This window comes from Globicephala melas, chromosome 2, assembly GCF_963455315.2.
Source record: "Globicephala melas chromosome 2, mGloMel1.2, whole genome shotgun sequence".
NCBI lineage: Eukaryota > Metazoa > Chordata > Mammalia > Artiodactyla > Delphinidae > Globicephala > Globicephala melas.
In genome coordinates this window covers 81,442,264-81,455,509 of record NC_083315.2, presented here as the reverse complement: position 1 = coordinate 81,455,509, position 13,246 = coordinate 81,442,264, and the positions used below count along the sequence as shown (strand labels likewise).

Below are 13,246 nucleotides of genomic sequence, written 5' to 3'. Positions count from 1 at the left end.
AAATTGAACAGTTAGCATTTTTAAAATCTGGAACACTATATATATAAATGGTCAAAAAAAATTTTTTTTAATTAAAAAAAAAAGATTTTCATAACATCATCAAAACAAGAGTGTTTTCACCTCTCTAAAAATAAATCTAAGTATTTCACCTCGCTAAAAATACAAATTAATTCATTAAAGCTAATCCAAAGCTCACTTTGGGGAGCCAAAAAAGAATGCAATTAACATGCATAAATGATATCGCAACCTACATGCCCCACCAACATCCTAATGTAACATTTTGAAAACTGAGCTCATCATCTTCCCTGGCTAGTTGGATCCCTTCACATACTCCATGTTGTTAATGGATCCCTTCACATAATCCTTCCACCTGAAAGAGTGTCTCACAACTTTCACATCTTCCCTCTCCCTATGCCATCTATATCTCATGCATTAATGAATAATTCCTACATATCAACCTTCTCAACCCAAGTCCTGAGGTTATTAACTATGAAAATACTTTTATCCTTTTTTAAAACAATCAATTGTAGCACAGATTAAAGGATGATGTTATAATGGGTTTTGGTTAGAAAAAGTCTATTTTTCTAGGCTTCTAAGAACGTATCTCAGGAAGCATTTTTTTAATTAATGAACATAACAGAGTTAGACACTAACTTGCACTGCCAGATGCACTTCCAATCATTTAAAACAGGAGGAATTTTATTATCGATTTCTTCCTCCTCTTCCAGAATGTCACCCCCTGGAGGAGCCCACAACTGAATAGAATCAGTTGCTGTCAACAATCTGTTATCTGAAAATTAAAGAATGTTCAGATGAATAAGCAAGGATTATCTAGAGAAATAAACGCACATGCGGGCTTCTGCTTAGGTCTATAAACTATTCTGTGAAAAATAAGCAATATTGTCTATGAAAAACACTTGTGGAGTATATCCATTTAAAAGTTAGAATCCACTGACAAGAAAACTTGAGGGAAACTTGAGAACAAAAAAAAAAAGCCTCCTGACAAAGAGCTATTGTCTATCAGGTAAAACTTTTAAAAAAAAATAACAACAGAAGTAGAATAACAAAACAAACCCCAACACAGACTATTCAACACAGAATATATACAACACAGAATATTCTCAGGATATAAGACATAACTAAAGATTAATGAAATTTGTTTTTCTACAGGAACTATTAAAATTACCCTCACTAGCTGTGAATGTAAAAAGGGACAACAGCCATTATCATCAAAAGTTTCTAAACTTTCAATATTAAAGACAGTAATTTCCCGAAATACAAATACCAAAGTGAGATAGGGTTTTTCTTATCTTGTTTTATTTCTGATTTTATTTCTTAATAAACACAGTAAGAGTAAAGTGCAGCACATTAATTAATGAAAGAAATCATCATTGTTTCTTGGAACAAAACATTCAAAAATAGCGGGGGAAAGCACAGAACTAACAGTAAATTAAGCACTGTACAAAGCAGTGTATATGAAAAAGAAAAAAGTATACTCATTCACTAGCAAAAAGAGAATACTACTGATCATCTTCTTATTATGGTAGACTATATCACATTGTAATCATACACTTAAAACAAATATTAACTTTTCATAATTTCTAAAGATAATTGCTCAATACCTTGAGGGTCCCATGCTAAATTGTATGTCACGGAACTCAAAAAAAACTGCCCAGTTTTAAGCCACTGACACTTGAGTTGCTGAAACATAGAGAGAGGAAGAAAAAAGAGAAAGATATGTTTTCAAAGTAATATCCACAAGCACAACCATATTATCATTTTCTTCAACTGAAGACAATGATCTGAAACAAAGATGTAAATATTTCACTATTATTTTCAAAATACTGTTTTTAAAATAATTTCCAATGATTCCACTTACTACTCTACCATATCAGGCTGTTTGCCACACCCAGACAAAGCATGTCTTCCAGGCTTCCTTCCATGTCTATAAACACAATCTTTTCTTTGGGGGGGCTGCGCGGGGTCTTCATTGCGGCATGCGGGATCTTCAATGAGGCATGTAGGCTTCTTAGTTGTGGCATGCAAACTCTTAGTTGCGGCATGCATGCAGGATCTAGTTCCCCGACCAGGGATGGAACCCAAGCCCCCTGCACTGGGAGCGCAGTCTTCCCCACTGGACCACCAGGGGAGGCCCCTATAAACACATTCTTATTCTTAGGGTATCCCTCCCTCTCTTTTCCGCCTACAAACTCCTGTGGTTACATCAGGATCTAGCTAAATCATCACCTCTAGAGTGAAGCCTCTTCTGACATCCTGGCAGCACTCAGAGCACTTTTTACTTACATTCTACCATTATAACACTGGTCACACTGAATTATTTGTTTATATATCTGACTCTCCTATTACACTGCAACTCTTCAAGGGCAGGAATTATGCCACAATGAGCTTTGTGTATTCAGTGTTGTAATGACTGGTACACAGATGCTCAATAACTTTATAAAAACAAAGTAAATGCACATTAGAAAGAAGTACAAATTAACACAATCCTATGGAGTCAATGTCTAAAATAAAACTAGATACACCTTCCAAAAAGCCAACAAATTTGAACCATATAATATATAAAACCCACAAGCCTGACCTATATTTGAATAATTTCCATTCTATTTTCTTACTGTTTCCATTCTAAAGTGTAGAAAGATTTAAAATTTAAAAGTCGCAGCTTTCCCATGAAATACAGTAAGTAAAAAAGTTTAGATATCTCTTTTCAGTAGATAAACATAAAATGTCCTTTTGTAGGCTTCCCTGGTGGCGCAGTGGTTGAGAGTCCGCCTGCCGATGCAGGGGACACGGGTTCGTGCCCTGGTCCGGGAAGATCCCACATGCCACAGAGTGACTAGGCCTGTGAGCCATGGCTGCTGAGCCTGCGCGTCCGGAGCCTGTGCTCTGCAACGGGAGAGGCCACAACAGTGAGAGGCCCATGTACCGCAAAAAAAAAAAAAAAAAGTCCTTTTGTGAAAATATAGTGCAATGTAAAGCCATGTCAAGGCTTTTTATAGGCAAGTTATACATTAATTGCTTGGCAAGTAATAATTTAATAAATGGCGATGCCCTCTCTTATTATAATACTTCTAAAATATTTAACAATAAAATAATTTATTCAAGATTTCATGACTATCTAGAAGTGGAATTTTCAAATACAACTACAAAACCTGAATTTCAGTATCCAAAAGTAATTTTATATTTATTAATCAGGGAAAAAGTTATTTTTTAAACCCTATCACTGCTGACCCAACAACAGTCACAACAGTATTTTAAATACTGCTCAACAGAACTATTTACAGTAATAATAAAATCATTCCTAAAACTAGAGCTATCCCTAACATTCTTTCCATTAGTGCTTCTCAGAGTGTAATCTGTGGACCAATTACACTGCAGAATTTCAGGGAGTGAGGTCTGGGATCTGATTTTTTTTTCCATTTTTTTAAATTTAATTTTTAATTTATATTGGAGTATAGTTATTTAAAATGTTGTGTTAGTTTCCAGTGTACAACAAGTGAATCAGTTATACATATACATACATCTATTCTTTTTCAGATTTTTTTCCCATATACGTTATTACAGAGTATTGAGTAGAGTTCCCTGGGCTATATAGTAGGTCCTTGTTGATTATCTACTTTATATATAGTAGCGTGTATATGTTAATCCCAAACTCCTCATTTATCCCTCCCACACACACCCCCACCTTTCCCCTTTGGTAACCACAAGTTTGTTTGCGAAGTCTGTAAATCTGTTTGTTTTGTAAATAAGTTCATTTGTATCATTTATTTATGGAATCTGATTTTTTTTCTATAAATTTATTTATTTTATTTATTTAGTTTTGGCTGCATTGGGTCTTCATTACTGCACATAGGCTTTCTCTATTTGTGGCGAGTCAGGACTACTCTTCGTTGTGGTGTGAGGGCTTCTCATGGAGGTGGCTTCTCTTGTTGCGGAGCATGGGCTCCAGGCACGCAGGCTTCAGTAATGGTGGCTCATGGGCTCTAGAGCACAGCCTCGGTAGTTGTGGCGCACAGCCTCTAGAGCACAGGCTCAGTAGTTGTGGCGCACGGGGCTTAGTTGCTCTGCGGCATGTGGGATCTTCCCAGATCAAGGCTCGAACCCATGTCCCCTGCATTGTCAGGCAGATTCTTAACCACTGTGCCTCCAGGTAAGCCCCTGAATTTTTAAATATGTACTCTCGATGACTCTTAAGTACTCTGAAAATTTTTTTTTTTTTGCGGTACGCGGGCCTCTCACTGTTGTGGCCTCTCCCGTTGCGGAGCACAGGCTCCGGACGCGCAGGCTCAGCGGCCATGGCTCACGGGCCCAGCCGCTCCGCGGCATGTGGGATCTTCCCAGACTGGGGCACGAACCCGTGTCCCCTGCATCGGCAGGTGGACTCTCAACCACTGCGCCACCAGGGAAGTCCAGTACTCTGAAAATTTAATATGCATTTCATAATATTATCATAGGGAAGAGACTATGATATACTTCTGGGGGTAAATGTAAAAAAAAATTCAAATACATACATTTAATGAAAAATATCAAAACCACTTATTTACTTTATTTACTGCAGTTAAGAATACAATTTTTTTTTAATTACTGGTAAATATGTCAAGAGGTGAAATCTTGGTGTTCAGATTTCACACTGGCAGTTTTAACTATTTGTGAGTGATGGTGGAGTTCTAATGCATGTAGTAATTTTAAAATTAAAAAATTTTTCTAACCATATTGGATTTTCTGAATATTAAGTAAGACAAAATATAATTCAGCACCCAGTGAGTTTACCTAAGCTCCTAACTCCTTCATTCAAATATTTAGAAGTACCTGTTATGTTCCAGATACTTGAGATGCATCAGTGAACAAAAGAAACAAAGCTCCCTACCCTCATGGAGCTTACATTCTAAATAGTAATCTATAAATAAATAAACAAGATAAGTGCTCTACTGAAAAAGGTTTAAAAATAGAAGGATAGGCAGGTTAGAAGGAAAGTGGGAGAATCAAGTGGCAATTTTTAAAAGGGTGTTCAAGGGACTTCCCTGGTGGTCCAGAGGTAAAGAATCCGCCTTCCAATGCAGGATGCAAATTTGATCCCTGGTCGGGGAACTAACATCCCACATGCATCGGGGCAACTTAGCCCGCCTGCCTCAAAGAGCGAGCCCACGTTCCGAAACCTACGCGCACCCCAACTAGAGAGAGAAAACCCGTACACCACAACTAGAGAGAACCCCTCACACCACAAATAGAGAGAAACCTGAGCAGACCGTACACCATAACGAAAAGATCCCGCATGCCTCAACAAAGATCCCGTGTGCCGCAACTAAAACCCGACACAGCCAAAAAAAAAATTAAGGAAAATAATTATTTTTTTAAAAAAAGGGAAGGGTGGTCAAGGCATATCTCATTGAGAAGGTATTACTAAGCAAAAACTTAAAGGATCTGTAGGAACTGGCCCTGGAGCTACCTAGAGAAAGAAGGACATTCCAGACAAAAGAACAACCAATGCAAAGGCTCAAAGATGAGAGGGTAACTAGCCAAAGAACAGTGAAAATGCCAGTGTGGCTGGAGTGACCAGAGAGGACAAGAATAGTAGATGAGCTCTGAGAGGTAATAAATGGGTGCAGGTGTGGGGGGCAAGGCGGGGGTGGAGGAAGAAGGGCTGTAGTCCATTCTAAGGCTTTCTGGCTTTAAATGTGAGAGAAGTATGGAGCCATTAGAGTTTTTAGCAGAGAAATGTCATGATCTACTCTGCTGAGAACAGAGAAAGGGCAAGGGGACAGATATTAGACAGGATACTAGTCATCTACATAAGAAACAACAGGAGTTCACCTGGGGGTAGATCCCAATTAACAAGGCAAATCTCAATAAGCAATATTCTAGGAAACTGATTTTCTAAAAGGCCTAGGAATATATTCCTAGTGAATGTAAAAGATCTTACCATAAAGCACCAGACAAACTTCACACTAATATTCCAGACCACCTTCAGCACCAGCTCCTAAGGAGCTCTTTATTGCTGTCAACTGGATTCCAAACTCAATTATAAAACTTTTCTACTACCATTTAATACTTACACAATTTCTCTTATGAGAATTTATGCCCAAGGGCTCAAAAATACAAACAGCATTACCATATGAAGCTGCAACCTAAAAAAGAATGAACAAAGCATTAATATTTAAGGAAAAGAGAAAATAAAGGTAACTTCCTTTTCACAATAATGTATAAACTGATTACATACAATCCCAATACAGTATTTATGGTTTATTCCCTTCCATAAATATAACTGGAAAAGTACTGGACTTAAGAATCTCTTCTCTTATCAAAAATTCAGCAGGCTTTATTTTCCATATCAAATACAAGGTTGACCTATTCAAAGAAATCATCCTTTCCTATAAAAATTTCATTTTTAAATACAGAAATAACTTTTATTAATGAAGACACATTTCAATGGTACATCTGTCAGAAACTTTACAATTCAGTGAAAATAATATAAAAACCATGAGAAGTAGAAAAAGACATCAAAGGGCAACAGGTTTTAAAAATATATCAAATAAAATGCCATTAACTATAAAATACCAATAAAAATAAAAAATACCAATTGGGAACACCATGTAGAAGGAGGAATAGAGAAAATGGACTAAGGAGAAACCAGAGAGACATCCACTGCAACTGGAGGAGAAACAGCTGATATAGACATCTCTAGTGGACTTAAGCTAGGAGTTTGTGGGCCAAGAGGACTTTGCTCCACGTCACATACCTGATGAGAAGAAACACAAATTCCTCTGTTCCCAGGAGCTTACCAGAGCCTGTTTTCCAATAATTCCTTGAAAGCCAGTTCCCAGTTTATCTTCCTCTTGGCAAGAGGGAAACAACTACAGGAAACAGACTAAAAACCATCTCTTCTCACACCTCTAGGTCTATGGGTTAACCTATAAAGCTAAATTAGGTATACATGTTTTTAAGGCAAGCCAAAAAGGTCTACTGTGATTTCAGGGCACTCTAATGCAAAAGAAGTGATTTCATTTATTTATTTATTTATTTATTTATTTATTTTTAGTATCTATAGTCACTCAGAGTGTATTTATTTATTTATTTATTTTTAAATATTTATTTATTTACTTTGGCTGTGCCAGGTCTTAGTTGCACCACACAGGATCTTCGTTGAGGCATATTTAGTTGCAGGATGCAGGATCCTTAGTTGCAGTATGCGGACTTCTTAGTTGCGGCACGCATGTGGGATCTAGTTCCCCGAACAGGGATCAAACCCAGAACCCCTGCATTGGGAGCGCGGAGTCTTACCCACTGAACCATCAGGGAAGTCCCCAAAAAAGTGATTTTAATTGTTATTTAATATCTAACTTTCTTTCCAAGAAAAAGCTGTACTCCACAATGGTAGGGGGAGAGTTACTTAAAATGCCTGGCCACGGTAACACTTAGGTAAAAAGTGTTATTAATGATCACATTCAACATGTCAATGAATGAATGAACGAATGATTATAACTGGTTAATACAAAGTCATAAATTTGAAAGTAATCATCACAAGGACTGGGGATAAATGAAATAAAAGAAGATGGCAATAAAAGACAATGAATCAGAGATGTCACAATTTGGGCTTCTTTACCTTCAACCAGGTTAGAAAAAGTAAAAACATGGTTATGAAAACCAAGGGCTTCTATATTAAAAAAAAAAAAAGAAAACAAAAACAAAAATTTTGCTCCCAGAGTATCTGTTTATTGTGATCATCACCAGCACATAAATAATTTTTTAAAATGCATCTCTGACAACTATCGTAACAACTCTAAGCAGGTTTAAAGCTACCATGCTTGGAATAGGGAGATGAGCAATGAAAAATTAATGAGAGAAATCTGACACTCTGAGTGTTTTCTAAAGAGTAAGCAATACTTAGGGAGAACGACTGGGGAAAAAATTCAGAAAAGCAAGAAACAAGCATCAGAAAACACCAGAAAAGTCAGTGTTTCAATACTATGTCAATTTTATCATTGGATTGTCATATAGTGGCACATTTACCCAAATGTTAAAGCTTAATACAAACAGCAGGGTAGGACAGTAGAAATGATATAATATCACAATTTATTATTTGGTATAAATTTGCATGATTACTATTTATTACCATGAATATTCCGATTTAACATATCCTTCATAAAATTTATTATTACTTAGTAAAGAACAATTTTTAGAACACTAAAACTGTTTAAATTATTACAATTATTACAGGAAAAATATCACTTATATTCCCATAGAAACATTTAACTCTGCTACACAACATTGGCCTTAATGAATTGCTAGAATATACAGCAACTATGCTATATTTACTTCACATATAATCAAAATTTGATGTATATTATGTGTGAAATTTGGGGGAAAGGAACATATGATGAAACTTGAATTATTTTAAAATAAATCCTCTGTTTAAAGTCTGAGTGAATGAACTTTAACATTCTTCAAACAACAAAGTTTCATTAACAGAAACTTTACAAAGCATCAGTTACATGACAAATATTATATTAGATGCTAACAACTTGCTACATTTCTTGATAAAAATTTGATGTTATTATAATTTGGGAGAGATAAGGTATGCTAGATATAGAAGATAAAAGTTTACTTCCTTGCTACTGGCTTAATAGCTGCTAGAACTATCAACTGGCAGAATATTAGTACACACAGGAATATGAAGCCTACAAATCTTTTAAGACAGTATATACAGGTAGAACAATTAATTATCACTTATCAGCTTAATGGCTCTTTAAAATTTGTACATAACCTATCATTTTACCCACTCCTATTAACATCCATCTAAGCAAGGTATAATACATAATTAGAAAGTGTAGGCAAGCCTTATATAAAAGCATAAGAATACTCTCTGAGATTGTTAAATACATTAAAAGATGACATTTAATAAAGTACATAAATCCCTTACTCTTCCATGTTGGTTAGAACACTCCACACAGCTGACTTGGATGTTTCCATGCTTAGCACCAGGAATGATCTGCACACATTCAAAGTCATTTGCCAAAATAACAATATCACAGCCCGATCCATATGCCTAAAAAGAAAAGTTTTACATTATGTAAGGTATGTAATTTGTGAATTACTTTAGTTTATCTTAGTTTTTGCTGCTATTGCAAAGGATACTGTGACACATTTTACAAAAATAGTTAATGTAAGAATATTAAAAATGTCAATTCCCAAATCAGAACATTAAAATCACACCAAAAACATGGGGTGACGACATACCATGCATTATCATTCAACAAATGCTACTAACAGGAAAAGGGTTCTTCCAGGTCTTAAACACTATAGCCTCCATCCCTCATAAATCTTTTGGTTTAGAATTTCTCTCTGAAGCTCATCTCAGTAAACCCTAAAGAATAAAACCTCCATCTGAAAGTAATGAGGTATTGAAGGCTGCAATTGCATTCCCAGGGTTCAAACCAGGCTTGAGGAAGATCAAGATAGAAATCAGATGCATTTTCCAACACAATTCCACATGGCTTAAAGAGCTAGTTAAATAGACATGAACCCCTGAGGCAGAATTACATGCACTAAGGCAAACACTAAACAAACTCAACTGCCGAAGTGAATCCATGATGAAGCCAGCCTGCCTGCCCCCTCCCCTCAACCTTACCAGGCAGGAGAGGAAGACACAGAGACAGAGACAGAGAGAGGACACCAATCCAAAGTGGTTAGACACACACACACACACGCTAAACAAAATAAAAAATAAACTGATTTATATAAAATGTGGCAAGTATTTGGTCTGGAAAATAAAATAAAACACAAAGTCAAGTTCCTGGAAAATTCCCTTGTTCAAAAGAACTATAATGAGCAAAACTGCGTATTTCTTCCTATTGCCACACTTCTTCTTGGTGTATGCTATTCCTGTTTTGCAACTTTGTGAATTTTATGATGACATAAGGGCCAGAGGGTGGGGACATTTCTCTTTTTCTTCCAAACTCAACTTATGATTAAATATTTAAAACAACCTAACAATGTAATTCTCAAATGAAAAAGCCCCATAAAAAGCAACATAAAGTTTATGAGGTGATATTTTCTTCCCACTATTTCTACAGCCTTAAGCAATATGGTCATGTCCTACAAAATAGGGCTGACATGTGATGACAGCTAAGCCAGTAAGGTATGTAATTTGTGAATTACTTTAGTTTATCTTAGTTTTTGCTGCTATTGCAAAGGATACTGTGACACATTTTACAAAAATAGTTAATGTAAGAATATTAAAAATGTCAATTCCCAAATCAATTCCCAAATCAGGTCCACATATGGCTGGTAATGAAAGAGGGAACTGAAGATAAAGACCAGAGAGGAAGACAGACACTACTTCTACTGGTCACTGAAACTTCCAGTGTTGCCAAAATCCTGCTCTAACTACTATAAACTATCTTCAACTCATGTGTTTGCATATACCAGAAAGTTTCCCAAATGAAAAACAAAGATGGAATTTTAAACAAAGGAACTATGGGGGAAATAACCACTTATATACTCTCATAGACAAAGCAGATTTGCTATGCTATGCATTCAAGAAAGGTAAACTGAATGGGAATCCTGAGTATAGGTAGAAGAAATGTTTGTGTCACCATGCTAACCTTTACACTTATATTATTAAAATAACAAAAATAATCTTACCCTTAAACATTTCACAATTTCCAAAGTACTTTATAGCATTATCTCAGCAAAGCAGATTGATGGTAAGAGCAAAACTTTACCTAGTTTGGAATCACCACACGCAGGGTTTTCAGTGTTGGTTCTGCAGTACTACAGGATCTTAAGCAAGTTAACTTAAGCTCTCTGAGCAGTTCCTTGTGGTAGAATGGAAGAAATAATACTTATTTCTTAGGACAGAAAATCTATTTCCATAGTGCTTAGCACACGTCACTCATTAAAGACACAAAACAGTGCATGATGTCCCAAGTCTGGGCTAGCAACTGGGAATACAAAACACAAGATGTGGTCCCAGTGAGTCTATTGGGGAGACAACCAAGTGAATCACCAATCACAACTAAATGACAAATTGCCACGACAGAGAGAGAGATCTATAAGTTACCAGCAAAGACAAAAGGTACTCAATGAATGTTAAATCGGGACTTCCCTGGTGGCGCAGTGGTTAAGAATCCACCTGCCTATGCAGGGGACATGGGTTCGAGCCCTGGTCCGGGAAGATCCCACATGCTGCGGGGCTACTAAGCCCATGCACCACAACTACTGAGCCCGCGTTCTAGAGCCTGCGAGCCACAACTACTGAGCTCATGCACCACAACTACTGAAGCACACATGCTGCAACTACTGAAGCCCATGCGCCTAGAGCCCGTGCTCTGCAACAAGAGAAGCCACCGCAATGAGAAACCCGCACACCGCAACCAAGAGTAGCCTCCGCTCGCCGTAACTAGAGGAAGCCCACGCGCAGTGACGAAGACCCAAAGCAGCAAAAAAATAAGTAAATAAACATTAAATCACTCCCCCTTTCATCTTTGCAACAAACCTGAGAGGAAGAGAGTATCATTATCATTATATAAAGAAAGATTCAAGTTCATTTATTTGCCCAAGATTATACAGTTAGTAAGTGGAAAATGTTCAAACTCAGGTCCTTACAATTCTTATGTTCTTTTCCCCTACATTACATGTCAAAGAGACATAAAATATTTCAGATAAGTATTAGCACACTTGCTTCTCTAAAGATGGGCCATCCCCAGCAACAGCTGCTCTAGACATAGGCTCTTACTGCTCAGTCACTGAAGAGGATTTTTACTCCTCCCTAGATAGCCATAATTGCCTGACCTTTGCCAGAGGACATGTACCATGCTCCTTAGAAGTAGAGAATCTTGCCATTTTTCTGAAATGCAATAGTTCTCAAACCTGGCTGCATCAAAATCACCTAGGGAACTTGTTAAAAATACAAACTGAGTGGTCCCACCCCAGACTTACTAAATCAGGATCGTCATGGATAAAAGAATTTGGCAATATCTATCAAAATTTTAAATACAATATACCCTTTGATTGACAAGTCCCTATTTTACTATAAGCATACTAGCAAAGCTTGCCAAAATATATAGAGAAGGATATTCACTGCCTCATTATTTTAAGCAGCAAAAACTGAAAATAATCATACCATCTATCAGTAGGGAAGTGGTTAAATAAGTTACTGAATATCCATCGAGTAGAATACTATGCAGTTACCAAAAGTTTAGAGACCACTGGTCTAAAATGGTCTCAAATCCCTTATCAAACTAGTAATTACCATCATAACAGAACAATCATGTGTGGCACTAGCGTCCTGTGGAACCACACCTAGGCAATACCTACTCTTTTATATAATATCCATGGTCATGGCTAGAACGGAACCCCATAAACTACTGCACACAAAGAGCTGGAAAAGTACAGAAGTTGAATATTATTATTCTTCACCTTTCTCTAAAGAGTCTAAAATACACATAACGCCAAGTGTGCGAGAACAGGGGACTCATAATCAGTCAGTACTGAATCACATGCATTCTATAACTGAAGGCGCCTAAGATTTTAATGATTTATATACATGTGTGTTTGTTTGTCTGGTTCCTACTACACTGAGAGGTCCATCAGAGCAAGGACCATGTTCTTGTTTACCACTGTAGTCCTAGCACCCAGCATGTGCACAGCCCTCAATAGATACAGATATCTGTATAACAAATAAATGATTCAAAATCTTCCTAATTTCTGGCTCGTCTATGTACCTGGAAACTTGGTCAAAGAACTTGGAGTTCAGACAGCTGATATAAGCTAATAATTTAGCCAAGTTTATGATGGTAGCTATACAAAGAAAAAGAAAGATATTTTGGCTTATTTTCCAGTCTAACAGCGTCATGGATTTAGAAGACCTACCAGAAGAGAACCTATCAAAGCCTTCCTTAATAATTTACCATTTATTGAATACCTTCTATGATCAGGCAGTCTGCTAGGGTCTTTATGAATATCATATCTTCACAGGCCCCCTTTTAAAGGTGGAGAAACTGAGGTCCAGAAAGGATAAGTAACTCGCCCAAGTTCACAGAGTGAGGATTCATTTGCTTCATAGTAAAGCTCCTGCTCTTTCCATTGCATCACCCCAACTCCACTAAGATGTCTTATAAGCACTAAAAGGCCCATGTTCGTATTTGTAATCCCAAGTATAATTTCCCACAGCATCTAGCTCAGAGTAAAGACCAGCAGCTGAGAAGGTATATACAAAATCTATAATTAC

The 13,246-nt window shown here is 36.9% G+C and overlaps 1 protein-coding gene across 3 annotated transcripts in view; it reads right to left on the bottom strand.

Moving 5' to 3' along the window:
- The window catches only part of DMXL2 (Dmx like 2), a 161,536-nt gene that overhangs the window by 116,449 nt on the left and 31,841 nt on the right, over positions 1-13,246 (bottom strand). For all 3 annotated transcript variants that reach the window (XM_030850330.3, XM_060294262.2, XM_060294261.2), the window contains exons 2-5: positions 8,936-9,061; positions 6,072-6,143; positions 1,623-1,701; positions 655-790 (exon numbers count right to left, since the gene is read on the bottom strand). In XM_030850330.3, the coding sequence (XP_030706190.1) occupies positions 655-790; positions 1,623-1,701; positions 6,072-6,143; positions 8,936-9,061 (413 nt within the window). The remainder of the gene's footprint in view (positions 1-654; positions 791-1,622; positions 1,702-6,071; positions 6,144-8,935; positions 9,062-13,246) is intronic.